Source organism: Mytilus galloprovincialis, chromosome 4 (genome assembly GCF_965363235.1).
Source record: "Mytilus galloprovincialis chromosome 4, xbMytGall1.hap1.1, whole genome shotgun sequence".
Lineage (NCBI taxonomy): Eukaryota > Metazoa > Mollusca > Bivalvia > Mytilida > Mytilidae > Mytilus > Mytilus galloprovincialis.
In genome coordinates this window covers 6,428,622-6,451,316 of record NC_134841.1, presented here as the reverse complement: position 1 = coordinate 6,451,316, position 22,695 = coordinate 6,428,622, and the positions used below count along the sequence as shown (strand labels likewise).

The following is a 22,695-nucleotide window of genomic DNA, read 5'->3' as shown; positions in this document are numbered from 1 at the left end:
TTCGTGTTAAATTAAAATTGAAGAAATGATTTTTACAGTTTTTATCTAACGTATTTCATGCTCAAGTTAAATACATATATTAATATAGCATGTATTTGATATTTATAATAGTATCGGTTATAATCCTAAGAAACGTAAATGGCCGCCAGGAAACGATAAAGGTGTAGCTGAAAGCTCGGCTTTGACAATCTCTGATGTAGAAACGTATCAATGAAAATTGAAAGTTAATCCTCTTACAGAGCAATCACCATGAAGCATAAGCTTGAAGCCTTTATACTCTGGTAGGAATTTTTGGTCTAAGCTCAGTCAGAGGTCTTAACAGATAAAATCAACCTCTTTCTATAAGACTGGATGAAAAAGTGTCTTTTTGTCAATAAGTATTGAAACTTTTCCTCCCAGGTTATCAAGATATTTTTGAAAATCAATCAGAAAAACAAACTGTCATAATGATCTTTAGTTCAGTTATGTAGGCACACTATGTAAATGAGATGACTCTGGCAGTGAGCATTCCATCAATATGTTAATGTTATTTTCAGCAAGATTTAACAAATATCATAATCTTTACAAAAGAAGTTTTTTCGTGTGGAAGTAATAGAAGGAATGTCTACCATTTTTGTATGACATCAGAAAATTTCAGAATTTCTCATTTGATATAAATAAATCCGACTATGATTAATGAGTAGAATGAATACATCTCAATAAACCATGACATATTACGGAACTGATTATATCTTTATTTTATAGATACATGTATTTTATAGCCTTTAGGTTAGTGAAGACCCAAATTCTTGACAAAATTTGAAGGGTTTCATCCTGGTAAAATAAAGTAAAGTGACTGACTGGACACGGCCAAACAGTTTTTTTTTGGTCTGTCACACAAAGTATAATTGTTAGCTCACATGACCCTCAGGGCTATGGGGAGCTATTCTCATTACTTTGTGTCCATCTTCTGTTATAGTTAAGTTGACGCCATTGTCTGTAAACCTTTGCAACAATTGTCTCCTCAGAAACAACTGGGTCGATTGGAACTAAACTTGACCACGATCAACATTGGGGTATTCAGTTTAGATATGTGTTCAAGGACCCTGCCTACCAATTTAAATGGCTGATATGGCTAAAAATAGAACATAGAAAAAATGGTCAGCAAAACGAGATAAGATAAAAAAAGATATCTTAGTCATGCATCATTATACAAGTCTTTTAAATGTTAGAAATGTGAGCCTCATCAGCTCTTTAGAGCCTCTAAGTTTGAAATCACTTAAATTTTTCTGCTGCTGCTGAACGGTCAGGACCCCAAGGTCAACAGTAAGCAGTGGAATTCAATACTTCTTGGGGATATAAATTTATTCAATGCATTTGTGAAGATTAGTATAGTAAGACTTGACACAAATATAAACAAAGTTGGCCTAGTGGGATGTGAACTGTTCCTCTCATCTTTAGGCAACAGATTGTGAGTTCTTCACATTTCATACTTAATAATAATAAATCTGCCTGTAGGGAATATCAATAATTTATAAAGTTGGTAAATCCTTCTTACAGATTTGTCTCGGCCTAATAGCCTCAATTTAAGCTTTAAATTTTCTTTTTTACAAATTAAAAGACTGGCTCTTACATCAGATTAAAAAGCGTAGGACATCTATTATTTGGAATAAATGCTGATTCTTTTTTAACATAAACTGGCATGAAACAGGCAGACAATTTTTAATCATTTACATTTTTTCACAATAACAGCTAATTTGAATTTCTGTTTCGCTTATGCAGAATGAATTTCATGAGAAATAAATCATTTCTCTTAATGCCTATGTTAAAAAAATTATCAATAGAGAATAAATGAAATTTTCAATAAATTAAGCGATGGGGAAATATTTTGCTTCCGTTACCGAAGGTATTTTCAAATCTTCATTGATTTTGTATAGGAGATTTTAATGGGTTCCCTTTTCAGTAAAACAAGTGAGCATATGCTTGCGATATGTTTTAATTTGATAATCAAGTTATATGAAATCGGCTGTTCAATTTCCATATTTAGCTACAAAAATTTAATAATGCAATTGCATGTCTTAAATTAATCTAGTTCTGTGATAGAGTGTTGGCAAGTTATTAAATTATTTTTACTCAAATTTGCAAACCTCATAAAAGAAGTTAATACAATAGAAAGATACAGAAAATCTTTAAAGTAAAAAACAAAAAAAGGTGAATTCTCTTGAAAATATCAGTTGATTGACCTGCTTTCCATATTCTATATAATTAGAAAAAAATTACAAAGCCATTTATAGAAATCCAAAATTAGAGATATGTTGTATGTTAAAGAGACATTAACCCAACCACAAATGTATCAGAAGGGCAATTACATTTTAAACAATTCATTTGTCTTGTAGACTGTGTCTTTTATCAGAAAAATAATAATTATAATTATTACAAATGCCCCTGTTACTGTAACTCTGTGGTTGTGGCATATTTTGAGCTAATATTTGGTTTTTAGGTGTATAATAATGAGTTACAGGTTGACCTTGGATTTTATTAGTTTTCAATGAACTTCTTTATTTTTGATAGCTGTATTTCACATTTAATTTAGTTTTACATATTGGGGTTATTATTTGGGACACTTACTATTCTTGATTATATGGGTAAAACAAACTCATGATTTCATAAACAAAGATTTACATAAACTTACCCCGGAGTTCTAAAAAATCATAACTTATAAACTGTCTGAGTTTGAAAAGTTTTATTCATATAATTAAGTGGAAAGACATCTTTCAAGACAAGTCACCTCTTTTTAATTAGACATATGACAATTCAAAGTGTTCCCTAATTAAAGCTCTTTCTCCAATATCAGTCTGAGAGAGATATCAGTGAGAGCAATCGTGTTACTTTTCATGGGCATTGTTAAGTATTTCATTGACAAGCTTTGTAAGGTTACTCCGATAGGGTTTTGCTTTCAAGTACAGTATTCACTGCGAGATCCTATCAGTGACCAGAATGACAGGTCTATGGTGTTGATATTGTCGACTTAATTTCTACAGCTTTTATAAACAAGGAACATAAATTGACTGACAGTATAATTTGGTATTATTATGGAGTCATACAGCTGACATCGCATTCAGATATATGTCCATTGTATTGCGGCGTAGGTCATCAAGTACGTTGGCCAGTCAGGCATGAAAAAATACAAGTAGAATCGTAAGGTGATCAAAAATCCATTACATTCCTATATTCTTTCGCCCTATGTATCTAAATAAATATTTATGCGTCTTTTATTGGTAATATTGATGGTGTTTCAAGAACTTTTCAATTTAAATGTACGTGAGGTGTCATCTTAAACACTATCTACGATAACAAAATTTCCATTTTAGCACTAAAGGTTAAGAAATTGACAAAAAAAGGCGAGATGTTAGCGAGTGAAGCGCGATTTATTTCAAATCATTACCCATCTCATTATATGCTATGATCTGGAGGCAGAACAGAGGTTAAATATGGACACATTTTATCAACATATACTTTGCTATGACAACACTTTACAAGGTATTAACCTGCATTCCTTCTTGAGAGTAAAAAGCAGTATAGGTCCTTTAAAGATGTTTCAAGTTGAAGAGGAATATTTTACCAAAGTTTTCAAGATTTTTATGAAAATGTTCATTTTTTTTTTTTCGGTCTTTGTTCCTTCACCATTAGTCATGCCTAAGATTTCAAAGATCAGGTCACTGAAAAAAATGATTATCAAAGAATATTTTCAGTGACCTGACAAAGAGAAATTGAAACAAGTACATTTCCTTTAACTAGTTTTACATTTACAATCAGGTTCATGTAATATCTGAACGGACTTTATACTAAAAAAACATCACAGAAAAAATGGGTTGTAAAATGGATAATTTACAACGAATAAAGATTTAACTGGGTGATAGGCAGACAATTCATGTAAAAAATAGGCTATGTAAAGTACATGATATCTACTTGTATTAGAACATTACACAATGTACTGGAGGTCGTACTGGAGGTCATTCTGTATTGGATGAAAGACCAGGATGTTGGAGCTATATCAGGAAGCTTTACTGTTCACTAGTTCCTATTTAATGAACTTTAAGGAGAAGCATCAGAAGACATCATAGCTCTTGGCCTGATCTTGGTTGACTTTATCGGACATATAGTATAGATTTTTTTTATAACAGTGCTTGGTAATGTTGACTTTATACAAATGCAAACAATTTATTTGAAGTATCTTAAGGGTGTTTAGTATACAAATAGAGTGTATGAAATCGATAGATTGTGTAAAAGGAAGGGAAATAAAAAGCTTGTGTAATGACTAACAATATGTTTACGTCAGCTGTTCAGAACAAATTTGTAAAACCTTTCCTGGATGTTTGATGAAATGATACAGTTTTCAAAGAATGTTCAAAAAGATATAGGTCAGCTAATATTTGTCAAAATAAGGACATCTGAGTGGGTTAAGATATGACCAGTAACACAAAAGTGACATGACCTATAGATTTTCTTTGGATGATTTACATGTTGAAAGTATATGATTTTGTTTTGCTGTTCCAATGAAAGTCAATAACTTTTTCATCATTAGATATTGTCTTGTGTTTATTTTCCCCCTGTTTTCTTTTTCTTTTGGACTCATTTTATAATATGTAAATATGGATTCACCATAGAATACAAATATTTGATTTAAGACATTTAACACAGTAGTAGGCCTCAAATCATAAAATTTGAAATCAGCATTAATCAACAAATCTTACTTTGATTCAGGAATTCTAAAGGTGGATTTAATTAAATAACATATGTTAAACAAATTGATTTCAAAAGAGAAACAGATGCACATGGCTTGGACAATTTTTCCACCATTCCTAGATTCCTCATATGATAAAACACAAACAATACATAATGTCCCTTTGTTTTGTATGATTTTCTTCAACACATTAAAAAGTAAATAAATTTTTTGATTGTATTCAGCAAAACTCAATTATTTCTTGTGCATTGTTCAGTATCCTTAAATAAATATAAATATACGATCAGAATTCAAGTTACGACAAAATTAGTATTGGGCGGAACAGGGACGATTGTATAGTTTAAAGATCTTTATTGCAAAACACCTTCAACAGATCAGCAAAAATTACCATAATATTGTAGTAAAGTATATAGCCTGAAAAATGTACCGAGTAACCTATCCCGCCATTCTACCAGGTAAACAGGATGAATCATACCATGGTGGTTTTAGCATACCAATACTTCACTGTGGTCAGAATAACTTGATATTACAATAGTCCCTCTGATAGCACGATTAATTTTCACATTTGGGTAGTTTTCATCAATATCATTTACAATAAACCTTGCTGCCAATCACACAATAACTAGATTTTTCCTGGGACAAAACAGAACTTTTGTAATAGATTAAGAACTCAAAGGAAACTATTTGAGATAAGATATGTTTTGGCAGGAGTATAAATGACATATGTACTTATATAAAACAATGGTGATCATTGCTTTCATAAATATACTGTAAGTTGTGGTCCATATACATTCATTTCCTCACGTAAAGTAAGTGCCAAAGATCATTATCATGTGATCAATTAGTACCTTTGAACTGTGGGTAAACTGTTTTAACATTTCTTTAGGGTCAGTATTTTGTTTGTAAAAAAAAAAAAAAGTTGCTAAAAAAGTATATACCAGCTGTAAATAGATATAGCATCTTTGCAGTTTATTTTAAACATGTTAAATGAGATGAATAAAATTAGTCAATCATTGCATGGTCATTCCTTTGTACTTACACTTATTGTCAAGTGTGATTTTCTATCTTTTTACATTCATGTGTGCTGTTTTACATATTAGGCAATTACTTTTTTATACAGCCTGAAATGATGGTCAGTTGGAGGGTAAATACAAACTGTAGGGGAATATTTCCAACTTATCAGTTTCAAAATCTTTCATATAACTAATCAAAGTGGTGGTGCCACTCTCTAAAATGAAGTGGCACCAACTTAAATTTAATAGAAATGAAATCAAATACAATTCATATTAAAACACCTTAATTGTCATACTGAAATTCAATAGGTAAGATTTGGGTTCATAAAGAACTTTTTTTTTCTTGTATACAAGGCGTCAGATATCTCACAGGAAAGATCTTCTGATTATGATATCACAATGTGCATAAAAGAACTCCAGTTATATTTGGTTCTGTAATTAAAATCTAAAGAATTGGTAAAAAAAACATTGCCGCAGGTATTAGAATACCAAGTGTTATCATACTACAGTTGTTAGAATATTTTATTTGAAATGAAGAATTTGATAGTGAAATGAGTTATTTAATAAAGCTATGTAATTCACTTGTCAAAATAGACATGTACATTGTTAAAGTTTTAATGAATGTCAAATATGATTTACATGTAGATTGGTGTTTTGATCAAGTTTCATAAAAACAATTTTAAAGTCTAAATATCAAATGAAAAATTGTGATTTTAAGGTAAAAAAAAATAATTAAAAGACTTTCCAGTAAAGTACAATTGTCTGCCAATGTCTTTGTCTAAAAGTTTACACAATTTTGAAAAATGAAAACTAAAATGAAACATTGCAGTGATAATCTTCATATCTTAGCCTATCAGTTAAAAATGTTTCTAAATGAGTGTATTTGTACCAGTCAAAATTAAAGTTCAAAAATATAATACACTGTATAATACAAATAAGTATAGTACAGCACAATACAAAAATATATAAATTATAAAAAAAAATTATTTATTTAAGGTCAGATGTGTCAAAGTCTGTTATTATAAATGAGTAATTATTTATTTGACTTTTAAGTTCAAAATAGTGTTTTCAACAGCTTTGCAAAAAACTGCAAATAAAGTGTTGACCGTTTTATATATAAATAAGGTAAAGAAATGTCAAGCCTTATACGGTATGGAAATATCAGGATTTTAAAAGTAAGATTGATGTCTCTTTAAAGTCTGTCAGAGATTGAGATATTTGAAATCTGTGACTTAAAAGTGTTCTTTTACTCAATAGTTTCACTTCAAACTTAAAATCGCTCATACATCAATGGGTTATCTCCCTTTAGGTTATTGATTAACCTCATCTCACAACAGTTGAAAAGTAAATCTGTACTAAGAACTATAAGAAGTTTATTTTTTACTTTGTTGTTAGTACTGTACTTCTTATTTTTGAAATTGTTGTCTTGTCCATTCTTTCTGAAAAAGCCAGATACCCACCAATCTCAGCCCCTACAAGTCATAAAAACGGTTGCCAGCTGCCCCAGAAAGTCAAACCAAGGGCTGTCAGTGGCCCCAGCAAGTCATGAAAAGGGCTGTCAGTGGCATCTGATGGCAAATCATACAGAAGGCTGTCAGAGCAGGGAAAAAACCCAGATCTAAATGTATTAGGCTGCGTGTTTAACATCCTTATTTTTAAAACAAACAATTTGTATATTTTATTATTAAATCAATTTGCACAGAGCTTAACTTGTGCTGTATTAACTCATTTGCCATCTGTTTTTCGAGGTCATGTTGCTCTATCATCCAAGTTTTACAGAATACTGCTAATTTGTCTAAGCTGATAATTTCTAAGGATATTTTCTTGTATTTTCACATGCTTAGTCAAAAGCTTTACTTTTTTCTTGCCAATTAGATGGTGTTTGTGTTTTTATCCTGATTAGAAAATGGTATTCATATGTGTTGGCATATAATACAACTCTCATGGATCAACGAAGCCCCTCTTATTTTCCATATTAATATCACCAATTATATTTTATGATTATTTCAAAACCATATGTTGAAGCTATAGATTTCTGCACAGCAGGAATTTTTTTGTTATTAGATATTGTTCAGGTCTGCTTTATGAATTTGTTGAAGCAGAAGTCTTCACATCTTTTAATTGATCATAATATAAAAAGTTTAGTTTCCTGGTTTTAATGGAATCATCTTTATCTTAATTGTTTTTGTCTGTTTCTTAAAAAAGTTGAAAACTTATTTTTCCTTTTCTTGTGAAATATATACAAAAGCCTGTATATATCTGAAAGAAGAAAAAAGTTAATAAAAGAAAGTAAATAAAATTCTTTGATGGGATCTCTTGGACAAAGTAATTCTTGGTGGAATCGGCTGTTATGTCGGGTTGTTGTCTATATGACATATTCACCATTTCCATTCTCAATTTTATTTATGAAAACTTATAAGTAAGAATCATTTTGTTCAAATTTGTTTCCATGGATAATCTTACCCTTCCTACAAGGCATAGCAAAACCACAAAAGCCACACATTATTCTTAGTTTTTCTTGTAACCGCAATGCTTTGCAATAGTAGTGGCATGAAACCACATGGAATAGAAACTTCAATTAATCATAACTTTCTAAAATTGAGGTCATTTTTAAGCAAAGTTGATCCATACACCCTTTGGTATCCAAGTCCATAAAGTATGTGACCGTATGCTATCATTACCAAGTTGTTTTTAAACTTTTATGATCAAACCAGTCCCCTGTAATAATGTTAAGAATATACATAAAAAGAATGCCCTGTTACCTTCTTAACAATTCCAGATTTGTTGGACCATTTACCAAAAACATTGTTATATCATTATTCTGCTTAAAATAGCCAGTAAATGAAACTGGTTCCCATTTGACTTCAATACATAGAAATGATAATGACATAAGGAAATACTTGCAACAATTTAATAACTAAAACACAATCTCATTTTACACTACTTCTTTGCAATGAAGCTTCATAAAAAAACTTTAAAAAGAAGACATCTTGCTCCCAAGAATGTTTATTGGAATCAGGTGTAGATGTGTATAACAGAAAAAGTAATTTATTTGTTCTAATGGAATCGTTATCTACCAGATGTGCCTACAAAAATCTACTGCAATTACATAAATGCTACTTTCATGTGAAAAGCAATTTAGTAAAGAAATTTAACTTTGTACTAGGTGAACTCTTTCAATTCTTGCCAATAAATAGAAAAAAAGAGAACATTTTGTCAGTTTAATAGAAGTCATCAACATTTTAGTCAGAAATGGATAATACTAAAAGTCAATAAAATATATATATAGACATCAATGTACAATTTGTTAGATAAATGCAAACAGGATGTATTAGAAAAGAAAATGTGTTAAATATTCTGTATTTTGTTTTTCGTTATATCAGTCACATTGTACTTTAAACGTGGTAAATCACTGAACGGGGAGTGTAAACTTGTATTAATATTTCTACCAATAGTTGTGGCTTTAATTGAAGTAGGACAGAGGGTCACTCGGTACATTTTCTGTATGGCTTGTTTATTAAAAGGGAGATAACTTCAGGTCTTTATTTATAAACATTCATGTAGAAAAATAATTTCACATATCAATCAGCGCCAGAAATCAATATGTATAAAGGTGGTAAAGATGATATTGATTTCCTCATTCTGTAATCAAGTAACTTAAAAATCATCAGGTTTCTAAAATAAAAAGTTAGAAGTTGTCAACTGAAACCGTTCAATTAATTTAACAATTCCTTTGACTAATAGCTATTTCAAGCCTCAGAACATATATAACTGAACTTTTTTACCAAGTCAAATTGACTATTTCATTGACTTATTTGACAATAAATGTACATTATTTGATTTTGGACGGTTGATTCACAAGTAGATACCAAGGATACAAACAAAGACCAAAAGTCTTAAGAAAAACAGTTATAACCATGGCCAAGAAAGACAAACAAAAGTTTACATAGCATTACACACAAAACTCATTTAATTGAGCAACACAAACCCAACTTAAAACCAGGGGTGCACTCTGTCGTGCCTCAGAAGGGTCAGAAGTTCATGTTCCAATAGTGACACCAACACCAAATTATAATGTTTTGTCTCGGTGTGAACAAAATTGAATTGGTTTAACTTCATTGGTGGAATACTGGACTGGTATACTGTCAACTGGTATCCTACTCCATCTGTTGACATTTCTTGAGAGTTCACACCTACCTATTCTTGGTTATAGATTTATAATTATTACATTTCTTCTCAAACAAATTTAACTAAACCCAATTTTTCATTCCTTGCTTGATATGTCAGTATTTAACATCTTTAGGTGGTAAGGTTTCAATTATATTTTTTTATTATTTATACATGCCCTAAAATTATTACATGCATTTCTTTCATACAGTAAGCTAGTTTATATCATTCTTAAAAAAACAATTCTTTTCATTTTTAATGTTTTTAATTTCCATTTTCTAGTATACAAAAGCATTTTATCAGAAAATACATGTATTTTTTTATGTTTCTATTTTTTCCTAATATTTCTATATTGGAGTGTCATTTATGTTTCTGTTTTTTCTTGTTTTAGGGTGTTTAAGGGTGTTTTCATTTATTTACAGTTTACAGTTAACCAAAAGATTTTAAATGGCTGCTAATAAACTTGAAAAGATTTATGTAATATTTGACTCAATGTCTCCCTCTCTTTTACAGTTTTGAAGACTCAAATAGCAATGGGGTGCCCTCCATGGCCAATGTCTACCGTCCAATGGATATATCACCAGACATGGGTTCACAGAAGTCAAGAAAGAACAAAGAAGACAAGTACTGTGGGGTGTGTGGAGACAAAGCCCTGGGTTACAACTTTGACGCCATATCATGTGAATCTTGTAAAGCTTTCTTCAGAAGAAATGCTCCGAAGGGTTTGGTAAGTTAACATTATCATAGATATAAGAAGATGTGGTATGAGTTCCAATGAGACAACTCTCCATCCAAGTCATAATTTATATAAAAGTAAACCATTAATATAGGCTAATGTAAGGTCTTCAACATGGAGCCTTGGCTTGCAACGAACAGCAAGCTATAAAGAACCCATATATATGTCTCCCTTGCCTTCTGGCAGATAAAGGTACTTGAATGGAGAAAAATCCTTACTGATAAGTTTTGGTGTGAAATTCATCAAACGTTTTCAACCTAGGTTTCCACATTCAAGTCGCTACTGGCAATATTTTTCAGTCACTTTGGCTCTTGAAACGATTATTACAGAGCTTATTTCATCCTGGATTTTATTGTTAAAAAAAAAGTTCAATAAAAAAAAGTATTTTCAAAATGTTTATCAGGATTGTTCTTAAGCGGTATTTTCAACCCATGGCACCCATCATTCAACTTCTCTTTTTTGTAAAGAATGGAAATAGAAGTTAGGAAAATAAATTAGTGCCACAATCTTGTGTGAAATTGTTTTGATATTGAAGTATAGCATCTGTAATATCATGACTTCTATGGTATTAAATGTTATATTATATTGAGAACTATACTTTAAATGTAGTTTACTCAAAAACACATAACGTCATATTGTATCGGCAAATGATTTTATGAAATCTATTATTATTGAGATGAGAAGGTTAAGTTCTGCTATAAGTACAATTGAACATTTAATATGTTAGAGGGGGATACTATTAGAAGTAGTAGTTTTTGTTGTCACTCTAAGATTAATATTTAGATAATCTCAACTCTGATTCTAAAAATCACATGCAGAAAAGCGATTAGGACAGTTACAGGTAATCATATGCTTTTATTTAAAAGTTAACAATGGAAATTTTTTTTTTATAACGATTGAGTAAATATTACGTGAATATTTCTTGATAGCTACAATTGTGAATAAAAAATGAAGTCTGTAGAACGTCAATATTTGTCGTTCATTTCAAGAACAATTTGGTCTCTTGCAAAGCTTATTTTTTGCTTAAAAAGATAATCAAGTTTCTTTGATCTTCAAAACATTTAAGAAAATTGAATCGTAAATTTAGAAGTAGTCATGGATAAAGAACATTATTTTAGAAGTCGTATATTGCTTAATGTGTACAATGCAATGAATAAATTATAAGAATTTACATAGAACTTAAACAAAAACATTTCAAACTCATCTAAATCGTCTTCCATGAAAAGCTTACAAACTAGAGATAAAGCACACAAAATTAAGTTTGGCAATGTGCGATAAAAACTTAAGCAAATAAAGTGGATCAAATGAGGAAATACAAAGGCAGGTTGACTGCAAATTTGATAAGTAAATTCCTTAAAAGTTTGAACATGAAAAATTTGAGAATGGAATGAGGAATGTGTCAAAGAGACAACAACCCAACCAAAAAGCAGAAAACAGCCGAAGGCCATCATTGGGTCTCATCAACACAGTATGAGAAACCTTCCACCCGGGAAACAGATCTATCTTTTTTACCAAAACAGCTGCTGAATTTTTGAGTAATGTAAATTTTATTGTCATGTGTTTCTATAAACGATATAAAAAATAATAACAGCTTTCTCAAAGTTTTACATGTTTGATAATTGTAATTATAAGATCAGGTAGCTAAAATTCAAATATTTAAGAAGTTCCAGGTTTGCGGTTTGACTTTTTTGGTTGTAAATCTCAATATATTCCTCACAAAAGTAAAGCGTTCAATATCATCTAAATGACAAATAAAATTTTGGATTGAAGGTATTAATACCCAATATTATCTTATTATTAACCTACTAATGTCTTTTGTCAGGGTACTTTTACTTCTGTATAATGAGTGGTCTTTTTATTCGGTAAATTTAAGCTTGCTTGATGGAATATGTTAAATAAATAGGAGAATGACCTGGCAATGATCTTGGCATTTCTGTGGACAACAATCTACAGGTGCTGATGTTGTATGTTAATTTCAATATAAATCGGCTAGTTTTCAAGGTGCTAAAGTTCAAAATGTCAACAATTTTCAAACTAAGATTGACTAATTTAATTCTGAACTCAAAATGTAATAAAAAAAATATTAAGCAAGCTGCATTTTACTCTATTGCACTTTAATATAAAATCTATTAACACACTTTATTAAATTCTTTTGGAAAAGACTCGGCCATACGGTCATCAACCATAAATACATGTACTTTTGAAAAAGACTTGGCCTTACCATCATAAGCTTTTGAGTACATGTGCCATTATCGTATGTAGACTCAAAATTCAACCAATCAGAATGCTGGATTTGGTGTTTTGAGCAGAAACTGTGTACTCTGTGTTCTGAGTAAAATTTTATGACCATGATCCCAGCTACTTGTCTGAAAAACATGTGCATATCAAAGTCTTCCATATTGTTTTGTTTTTTACAATTTCAAACAGTGTTTTCAGTTATTTGTTTAAAGCAAGTGAAGTGTGTTGATGGAATCAGCTGATTATTTACATCTGAATAGACTCTGAGATGTCTAATTACTGTATGATGTAATTTTTAGTGTTGTGTATCAGTATTGTGAAGCAACTTATAAATGATTGGTCAGAAGTTCACTTGACCTTAATGATTGTTCAGAAGTTCACTTGACCTCAATGTTTGTTCAGAAGTTCACTTGACCTTAATGAGTGTTCAGAAGTTCACTTGACCTTAATGATTGTTCAGAAGTTCACTTGACCTCAATGTTTGTTCAGAAGTTCACTTGACCTTAATGATTGTTCAGAAGTTCACTTGACCTTAATGATTGTTCAGAAGTTCACTTGACCTTCATTTACTCAGTGATATTAATAATAAATTAAATAAACAAAGTTGAAACTGCATAATTATGGTGTGTATAGTTTCAAATCGAAACCAGATTTCTAAACAAATTAAACTTTTTTATCTTTGACAATTTGCAGATCATTTAGGACCATAGGTCTACATCATAGGTCATACCATATTGATCACTATGGCTCTGCAGCTAGATCAGCTAGTAAAGTTTATATTCAAGTCTTGTAGTTAAAAATTTTGTGATTTTAATCAAAAGTTGGCAAAGAGATTTTAGTCCAGAGGGTCTAGAATATGTATCTTGAAGGGGGAAATGTCCCTAATTTGGGTAGTTTCGAAAATTTCAAAGATTTTAGGCATACAAACTTAAAAGAGCTACTGAATTATAAGTGGATTCAAAATTAACCTCATTTCCAAAGATTTGTATCATTGCTGTTGACACAACATTAATTAAGTCTGCTTTGGCCTAGTAACCTCTATGCACCCTACTAGTGGGTCAAAGCATATTTATCATTCCGAAGACTTTAAAGGAAAAATAAAATGCATGTTGACTACATTGAGAATATGTAAATATATCTTTTTGTAGTCTATGAAATTAACATAATGTTACATGAAAAGTGATAAAAATCATATAAAAAAGAACTACATTAATATAGATTGAGTGTCACACGAATGCAATTTTAAAGATTACCAATAACTTCATTAATATGGTCATGATGATTTTTTCCTGATTTATAATATTTGCATGTATTACATGCTTGAACTGTTATGATAAAAATGGAATAGTTGGAAAGTATTCTACACAGTATTGATAATTCTATGAAAGTTTCAATCATACACAATTAGAATGAAAGTTGTAATTATCTCCGACTGTGTTGACTACAGAATCGATACTAGCTGTAGTCATTAAATACCAATCTTGGTGATTCTCTGATATAATTAATAAGTTTTTAACTGGAATTATGAATTAGTATTTTCTGTATAAGCACGAGGCAATGAACATTGTAACGATTTTTTATGTGTATAAATGTTAAAGTTAATTCAGGATCAGTGGGCAAGCAGATTTTACAACGAGAATGCATAAAATAAATGAATTTGAAATGTTAATGCACAGTGTTGATTTAAATGTGTTGACACCTGTCATTTCCATGTATGATTGATTAGAAAAAACCATGCAGTGTACTAGGCTGTTTGTGTCTGCCAAAACATTACCACAATTGCATGAAGAAAATTATATTTTAATGGAAAATTTATCATTATATTTCTTGATTACACAGTGCAGGATACCATTAAAGTACAAAGTACCTTTCTAAATTAATGGGCCATCTCAACGCATTACACAATGCACTTTCTTATATCATAAACTTATATTTTACTCAATGTTTTCTCGTCCTTTTAAGGGAAAGTGGTACGAATATGAACAAGTGTCATTAATTCTGTCAAACATGTTGCTTATTTTCACATTGAGAGCAGTTTTCATATGATATCTTGAGGTTCACATGTAGGTGTAAGTGATCCGTCAAATATGCTTATGGCAAAAAAAATCTCAGATTTGGTAATAGTGTTTTAAATTGAGATCCATGTATATGTTTCCAATTAAAACTGTATGACTCATAATTCCTCATTCTGTTTCTATAACAGTTAACACATTGATAGCATTTAACCTTTTTTGGCAGTAATTTTCAAACATTATATATCTATCTATGACTGTTGTATAAAAAAAAAAACATCAGCACAAACACAGATGACATCAGCACAGAAGTGTGAAAGTTGTTGACACAACAATTTGGAAGGTTCATGATTTTTTTATTTCAAAGTACATCAGGGACTTGTACATGTATGATAACTGGACTAAAATCCAGCTGCAAAACATGAAATACATGTATATTTGACATTGACACATAGTTGAAACAAAATAATATATGCATTGAATGTGTTTGTTTCATGTCATGTCTACCACATACTGACAATACCAAGTTTGTCATTGGTATACTGTAAGTCTTCATATTTTGCCTTCCAACTGTTTTAATTTGAGTACCAATGAAGGGTCTTATGTACCAGTAGATGAAACATACATATTTCAAACCAAAATATATGCCTGGTATTCTTGATGAGTTTTAACATTGATATACATTTCATTTTTGGAATCATAAATGAAGGCATGGTAAGATTAAATAATTGAATCATTTTATTTTCTATTTGTAGGATTACTTTAAATGTCCATATGAAGAGAAATGTAAAATGGATGTGTCAAACAGACGATTCTGTAAAAGATGCCGATTGAGAAAATGCTTTGAGATTGGTATGAGAAAAGAGTACATATTAACGGAAGAAGAAAAAATTAGAAAGAGACAAAGAATTGAAGAGAATAGGTACAATCAGAAATTGTAAGAGTTAAGGAACTTTATAGATCTACAGCAAAACCTAAATATACTTCTTCATTGGATTTATATCTTTATAATAATAATAATGTTGGTGCATAGTTTTCCCATCTCTAGATCCAAATTAAAAATATTCTGGTCTTTGAATTTGAAAGACATTTGTCACAGGATTTTACTCATAATAATTACCGTAGAGATGCCTAAAGACAAGTCATGACAATATGATTAGGTTTTGCTGTAGATTGCCTACATCTTATGAATTAGATTACATAACTGATTTGCTGTAAATTGCTTTATGTTGTAGTATACACATCTGTTTAACTGTTGATAATTATTTTACTGTATATGACATTAGATTATTTCAGTCAAAAATAAAATCACAAAAATATTGAACACCGAGGAAAACTCAAAATGGAAATTCCCTAACCAAATGGCAAAATCAAAAGCTTAAACACATCAAAAGAATGGATAACAACTGTCATATTCCTACGTGGTACAGGCACTTTCTGATGTAAAAAATCATGGATTAAAGGTTTTACAACTATCATATAAAACAAATCATGACTTCCATACACAGCTATAACAGCTATAATATAAAACAATTTATGATGGCCATACTAAGATGTAATATAGCAAAAAACATCATGACTTCCATACACAGATACAAAATGTTATAAAAATCATAAATCCGATATAACGTTAAAATGTTGTTTTTTTTAAATCTGCACACAATCATCATACATAAAACAGAATTTGAATTTATTTCTCTTTTGATTAATTTTCTGTGAGAATTCAGATACATGGATGTAATTTGGTGTTTTGTTACTGTGTACTTACTTTTCTGCCTTTTTTGTTACAGAAAAATGAGGGATGATACATCACAAGTTAGCCCTCAGTCTGGTGTTGTCAGCTCTACGCAGTTTAAAATGAGATCACTAGAACCTGAAGAGGAATATCTGATTGGTGAGGTTGTATCTGCATACAGACAGTCCCTGGAAGTATGTATGGAACCCCCAGTAAGGAAAGAAGGACCATCGTTTGGAGACCTAGTTAATATTGCAGAGCTGAGCGTACGTCGAGTAATAGACATGGCCAAGAAGATAAAGTCATTCAAGGCCTTGTCCCAGCTAGATCAGATCAGCTTACTAAAAGGTGGTAGTATTGAACTACTGATCTTACGCTCGGTAATAACATTTGATAAGGAAAAACAGCAGTGGCTTGACCCGCTGGATAACTCCGATCATGCTATGACCACAGAACAGATGAGGTTAGCTGAAGGTCCCAACTTGTTCGAGGAACACATGAAATTCACAAAGCAACTTGCCATAGACTTGAAAGCAGATGAAACAATGCTCATGCTGCTTCTAGTTATTTCGTTATTCTCACCCGATCGGCCAAATGTTACAGACAAGTCATACATTTCACAAGAACAGGATAAATATGCTCTGTTACTGTTACGCTACCTAGAATCTAGGTATCCCCCTCATTTTGTACGCAGTATTTATCCCAAGCTGCTGATGAAATTGACAGACATTAGGAATTTGAATGAAGAGCACTCGCATGTGCTTCTGAAAGTAAATCCAGAAGTTATACAGCCACTTATGAAAGAAGTCTTAGATCTTAACTTAAATCCAAATGAGTTGCCACAAAAATCTTGATATGCCACATTTTAGTCAATGAAATTGACATTGTTCTCTATGTGTTGCATGAGTTACTCCTATCTAGGAGAACTAAAAATATGTGTCGAGTGACATGCTGCCACTCAAGTGAAGACTATTTGTCACTTGTAGTTAACTAACTGTTGTGTTGATACAGAGAAGTGATGAAAAATGAGTATAAATTTTTAAAGTTGTAATAATATCAATTTTTTACGAGAAATATTGAGAATTCAGGTAGTACAAGAAGAGAGGAAAATTCAAATTATAACGAAGAATAATTGTTAATTTATATACCGGTGCATGTTAATAACAAATTTCGTAAATTGATGTTAATTAGTTGAATAAATATTTGAGTTATTTAGGTGTTGAAAATTGCGAACGTAAAAAAGATAATATTCAGAAAAAATGAAGAAAGAAGATATTATAACCATATGTTCAAATTATTTTAAATAGAAATCAATACAGATCAGTCTGGATTCAATTATCGATCAGTCAGGTTAGTCCATGGACATATGCAATATTTGAAATCAAAACTTGTAAACAAAAATCAAATTTGAGGTCACAAGTAACTCAAGAATATTTTTGAAAAAAAAGCATGAATTTCCTAAATTTCCAAGATATAATTTCCTCAGATATTCTAGAAGTCCTTCTCTGAAATGGTCAAAGAAAGTTGGTGCCTTTTCTTATTAAATAATTCATCGAGCAATACATTGTGATAAGGGAGCTAATTATAGCTTACTACATTGTATGAGCTGATATGTCTCTTTTCATTGGTCTTCGGTTCAGATATTAATCCCAAGATTTCTGTCATTTAAGGTGACATTAAAATATATTTCTTTATTTCATTTTGTAGATACACAAATATATATATTGTATATAACTATATATCAGATTGTCATTTTGTAGTAGGGCAGGGAAGAGGTCGCAATGTGATTGCTTTTGACAGGGGTGTGTCAGGGAGGTTGTATTTATTTCTGCATCCAAGAGTGCATATCTTTTTGTTAAAGGAATTTAAATAAATTGACAAAAATATAATATTGTGTCTTTGTGAATTTGAGAATATAATTAATATAAGTTCTTTGAGTGTAATACAAGTATTTTTTTATTAACCATTTGTTTGACAGTCATTTTGTTTAATCTTACAATGTAAAATGTCAAGAGTATGTCATAAGAGTGAAGCTTTTAACTTTCGAGAAAACTGAAATTTCGCTTTCATTTCTTTTAAAAGTTTCACATCATAGTGAATATTCGAGAAAAATAATCTGTTATCTTTTTGACTTGAAGATTTTGTCCTATTTGGCTGTTGCAATAACATTTGTGTCAGGTGTATAATTTAACAGATTTAATTTTATCTTTGTAAAAATGTCTTTTCTTTCTCATCAATGAGACAATACTAGGATTGAAAGAAATTTGTAGCAGCCATATTGTTTTGTCTATTTATACCTTCCTTGTTAGAATTTAATTTTTGTTTCTTTTTAAATGTTAAAAGATTTAAGAATGACTGTAAAACAGATACAATCTATGACTAACTATTTCGTGTAACTTTAGTGCTATATTTGTTTCTATGTGATTGTTTTTGTGATAGTTAATATTTTTTAACACAAAAGATGGAATGTAGAATTGAATAGTGAATACATACATATAAAGATGAAAAACTGTATAATTGATATGTACGCCAAAAGATTGGCTACATAGATTCTTGGCCGTGTACTTGACCACATTCTGTCTTGCCAATGATTTTAGAGAAGGGCAACCTGTATGAACTCTGAATTTATGTATGAGTGATCTTACACAGTATTAATTCACTCACATATAATGCAGAAATTTGTAAAAACTTCACAAAATGTTTTAATACTAAATTAAAAGTGAAAGAAAAGGCTTTCATCATTGCTTTTTCATACTTTTGATTTTTTGTTAAGATGCATGGTTTCTAACTTCTTTCTTGAACAGGTTAATTGTCCTTGGTTGATTGTTATAAGATAACAAGTCAGAAAATATTAACTGAAAATATTTGATTTTTTGGGACTAGAAGTTTTGACCAGTTATGATTTCAAACAAGCTTATATATACATAGATGTCAATTTAAGAAAGTCTATACTGTACCATAAAACAATAATGTCAGTGCTATGTGATTTTGAAGTGCTAGATAATTATTTTGTGTTAAGTATTTTGTTAATGTCTTTAAAAAAAAAGTGCAGCTTTTAACTGTAATATATTCAGGTGGTATGTAATTTGAGAGGAATTATTATTTTCACCTGGATCTCAATAACATTTCTGATTTTAGAAAGAAAGAATTTATTTTTAACTCTCTATTTTTATAAATAGAATTACTATTTTGTTTTTCATATCTTTTACTTTCTATATATTGTCAGATTCTATTTCTTAAAAAAACATATTTTTTAACCATGCATGAAAACAGTCTTAACATCTATTTAACTAATATCAATGAAGATGTGTCGTAGCTCATCATGAAAACAAATCATACTTTTTTATTTTGTTTTAAGGATGCTTTATCTTTTTCTATAATCTTGGAAAATTTTGAAAAAAAAAATTTGTTGATATTGTTTCTGTAAAAATTGTTCATGATGATATAAAAATGTCGACTAACTGTTGTCATATGTACATTGATCACATTGGTGTAAATGTAAAGATTTGATTGGTCAGTATTGATTATTGACAACTTTACCTCAATTGTGATTGGTCAGAATAAACTCAATTTTTTTGTTGGTAAACCATCACACTCATTAGTTTGAGTTTTGTTTTAAACCTTAAAAGATCTTTATGAAGTAGCAAGTTATAGGCTACTTCTTTCTAACACAGGTTTGAGTTGGGTCAAGATTAACAATTGTAAAATACACATCAGAAAGACATAAGGCTCCTTAAATTGATCTCAAGCCACATTCGTCTTATTGTGATCAAGTCCTGTGCCATATATATTTGTTATTATGTTTTCTTTTATTTGTTAATGGAGTACATTTATTCTCGCCCCAACTCTTATAGAAAAAAATTGGATATTCTATTCTTTTAGATTTTTTCTCATAAAAATACATAAGTAAAAAGACTTAGTTTAGAAATTGTGAATATAGTTTGAAAGAGGGATGAAATTCTTACATAAGGATAAATTATGGGTAATAGTTAAAACCATTTTGAGAAAATTACATTTTATTTAATAACAAGAAATATTTCTTTTATCTTTTTAAGAAGAACAGGCTAAAATAGGAGAGATATAAAAATTTGGAGCAATGCATTATTGAAGTAGCAAAGTTTTGACAGATCTTTTAAGGTTTATAACATTTACTAGTCAGCTTAGATGTATTATATTTCAGTTTACTGACTAGTTTTCAAGGGCAGATAATAAATGGCTCGACGGTGGACTGGTTTCCAGTCTGGTTGCTATATATGCGCGGTAGATATTTTTGCTATGAGATCCCAGATCATTTATATGTAGCCTGGTCAATAAACAATTTATGTCCTGTTATTTTGTTTATATTTATCAGCCAGTGCAATTTGAGAAAAGAATAGATATTCTAACCCATAAAATACTAGTGTATTTATTATAGTATTAAACACCTTATTAGAGGAATTATTTGGTGTATAAACTAGACCGATTCACTCACAAAAAGAAAATCTGAATTATATGATAAAATAAATGGACTGATTATATTCAAAACATTACACGCACAAAAATTATGATTTTCAGCAACGTAAAATAACAACTGACTTTAGACAGGCACATACAGAATGTGAGATTTAAACATGTCTCACCAACACTCTTCAAATTTAGGACAGTGATATAACAGCACAACATAAGAGCCAAATATAAAATCAGTTGATAAGGAAATAACCCAGCAGAGCGATATAAAGCACAAAAACAACTAACAAAAACATAAACATAAAGTACTGATCTGAGAGTACTCAGTTACTAAAAACTAGTTCAAACTTATAACAACTAATAACAAATCATCGAAGACTTAGATATCAAACTGTACACATTCAACTTATGATTGATTTGGGTTTTTAGTTCAGTTCAATTACAGTACAATATTAATATGAGCATATAATAATTCAGAAAATATAATACTATGGATCGGGGAGCATTATAATAACTGTTAGTATAATAGTCCCAGGATGAATTAAGTATAAAGACATCAATAACAGTTAGCTAACAAGAATGTGTCCAAAGTACATGGATGCCCCACTTACACTATCCTTTTCCATGTTCCATGGACCGTGAAATTGGGTAATAATCTAATTTGGCATTAAAATTAGAAAGATCATATCATAAGCAACAAGTGTACTAAGTTTCAAGTTGATTGGACTTCAGCTTCATCAAAAACTACCTTGACCAAAAACTTTAACCTGGACGGACGAACGGAGCCACAGACCAGAAAACATAATGCCCCTCTACTATCGTAGGTGGGGCATAAAAATATAACCTTGTACAATGCAAAAAATATAGGTTTCACAGATAAGGTACAGCCTAATTTCCAAACAAAATCTTTGTATTTATGTAAGAAATTTGTGGTTAAGAAATTCTTGACTTAATTATTTACCATTGATACATAGATTACATTAACTTAAATTTAGGTTTGGATATATTAACACTGTATGTTGAAAGTCTTTTGCTTATTAATGCTACATCCTTGTCTGGTTTGGATATACTGAGATCCTAATACCTTATTAATGCTACATCCTTATGTGGTTTGGATATACTGAGATCCTATTACCTTATTAATGCTACATCCTTGTGTGGTTTGGATATACTGAGATCCTAATACCTTATTAATGCTACATCCTTGTGTGGTTTGGATATACTGAGATCCTATTACTTTTTTAATGCTACATCCTTGTGTGGTTTGGATATACTGAGATCCTATTACCTTATTAATGCTACATCCTTGTGTGGTTTGGATATACTGAGATCCTATTACCTTATTAATGCTACATCCTTGTGTGGTTTGGATATACTGAGATCCTATTACCTTATTAAAGCTGTAGTCTTGATTGGCAAAATTGACAACAGAAGGGTTTTGTTTCTTTTGTATGTTGCAACAATGCAGAAAAGTAGATTTTTTGTCTTGCATATGTTATAGTTTTTGTTAGATAATTTATTTTAAGAGGGTGTTGTGAGTCAATTAAACTTAAGAAGGTGTTGCCTTTTAGCTCCAACCTGATGATTTGACTAAAATGTTATTTCTTGTCTTGGCTTGCAGTTGT

At 30.5% G+C, this 22,695-nt stretch overlaps 1 protein-coding gene across 6 annotated transcripts in view; it reads left to right on the top strand.

Annotated features, from left to right (window-relative positions):
* Positions 1 to 20,956, top strand: part of LOC143071239 (vitamin D3 receptor-like) — a 148,699-nt gene extending 127,743 nt beyond the window's left edge. For 5 of the 6 annotated variants that reach the window (XM_076245433.1, XM_076245434.1, XM_076245436.1 and 2 more), the window contains 3 exons: positions 10,417 to 10,630; positions 15,645 to 15,826; positions 16,680 to 20,956. In XM_076245433.1, the coding sequence (XP_076101548.1) occupies positions 10,417 to 10,630; positions 15,645 to 15,826; positions 16,680 to 17,478 (1,195 nt within the window). In that variant the 3' untranslated portion in view covers positions 17,479 to 20,956. The remainder of the gene's footprint in view (positions 1 to 10,416; positions 10,631 to 15,644; positions 15,827 to 16,679) is intronic. The other variant, XM_076245431.1, reaches the window with a different exon arrangement.
* The last annotated feature ends 1,739 nt before the right edge of the window (positions 20,957 to 22,695 follow it).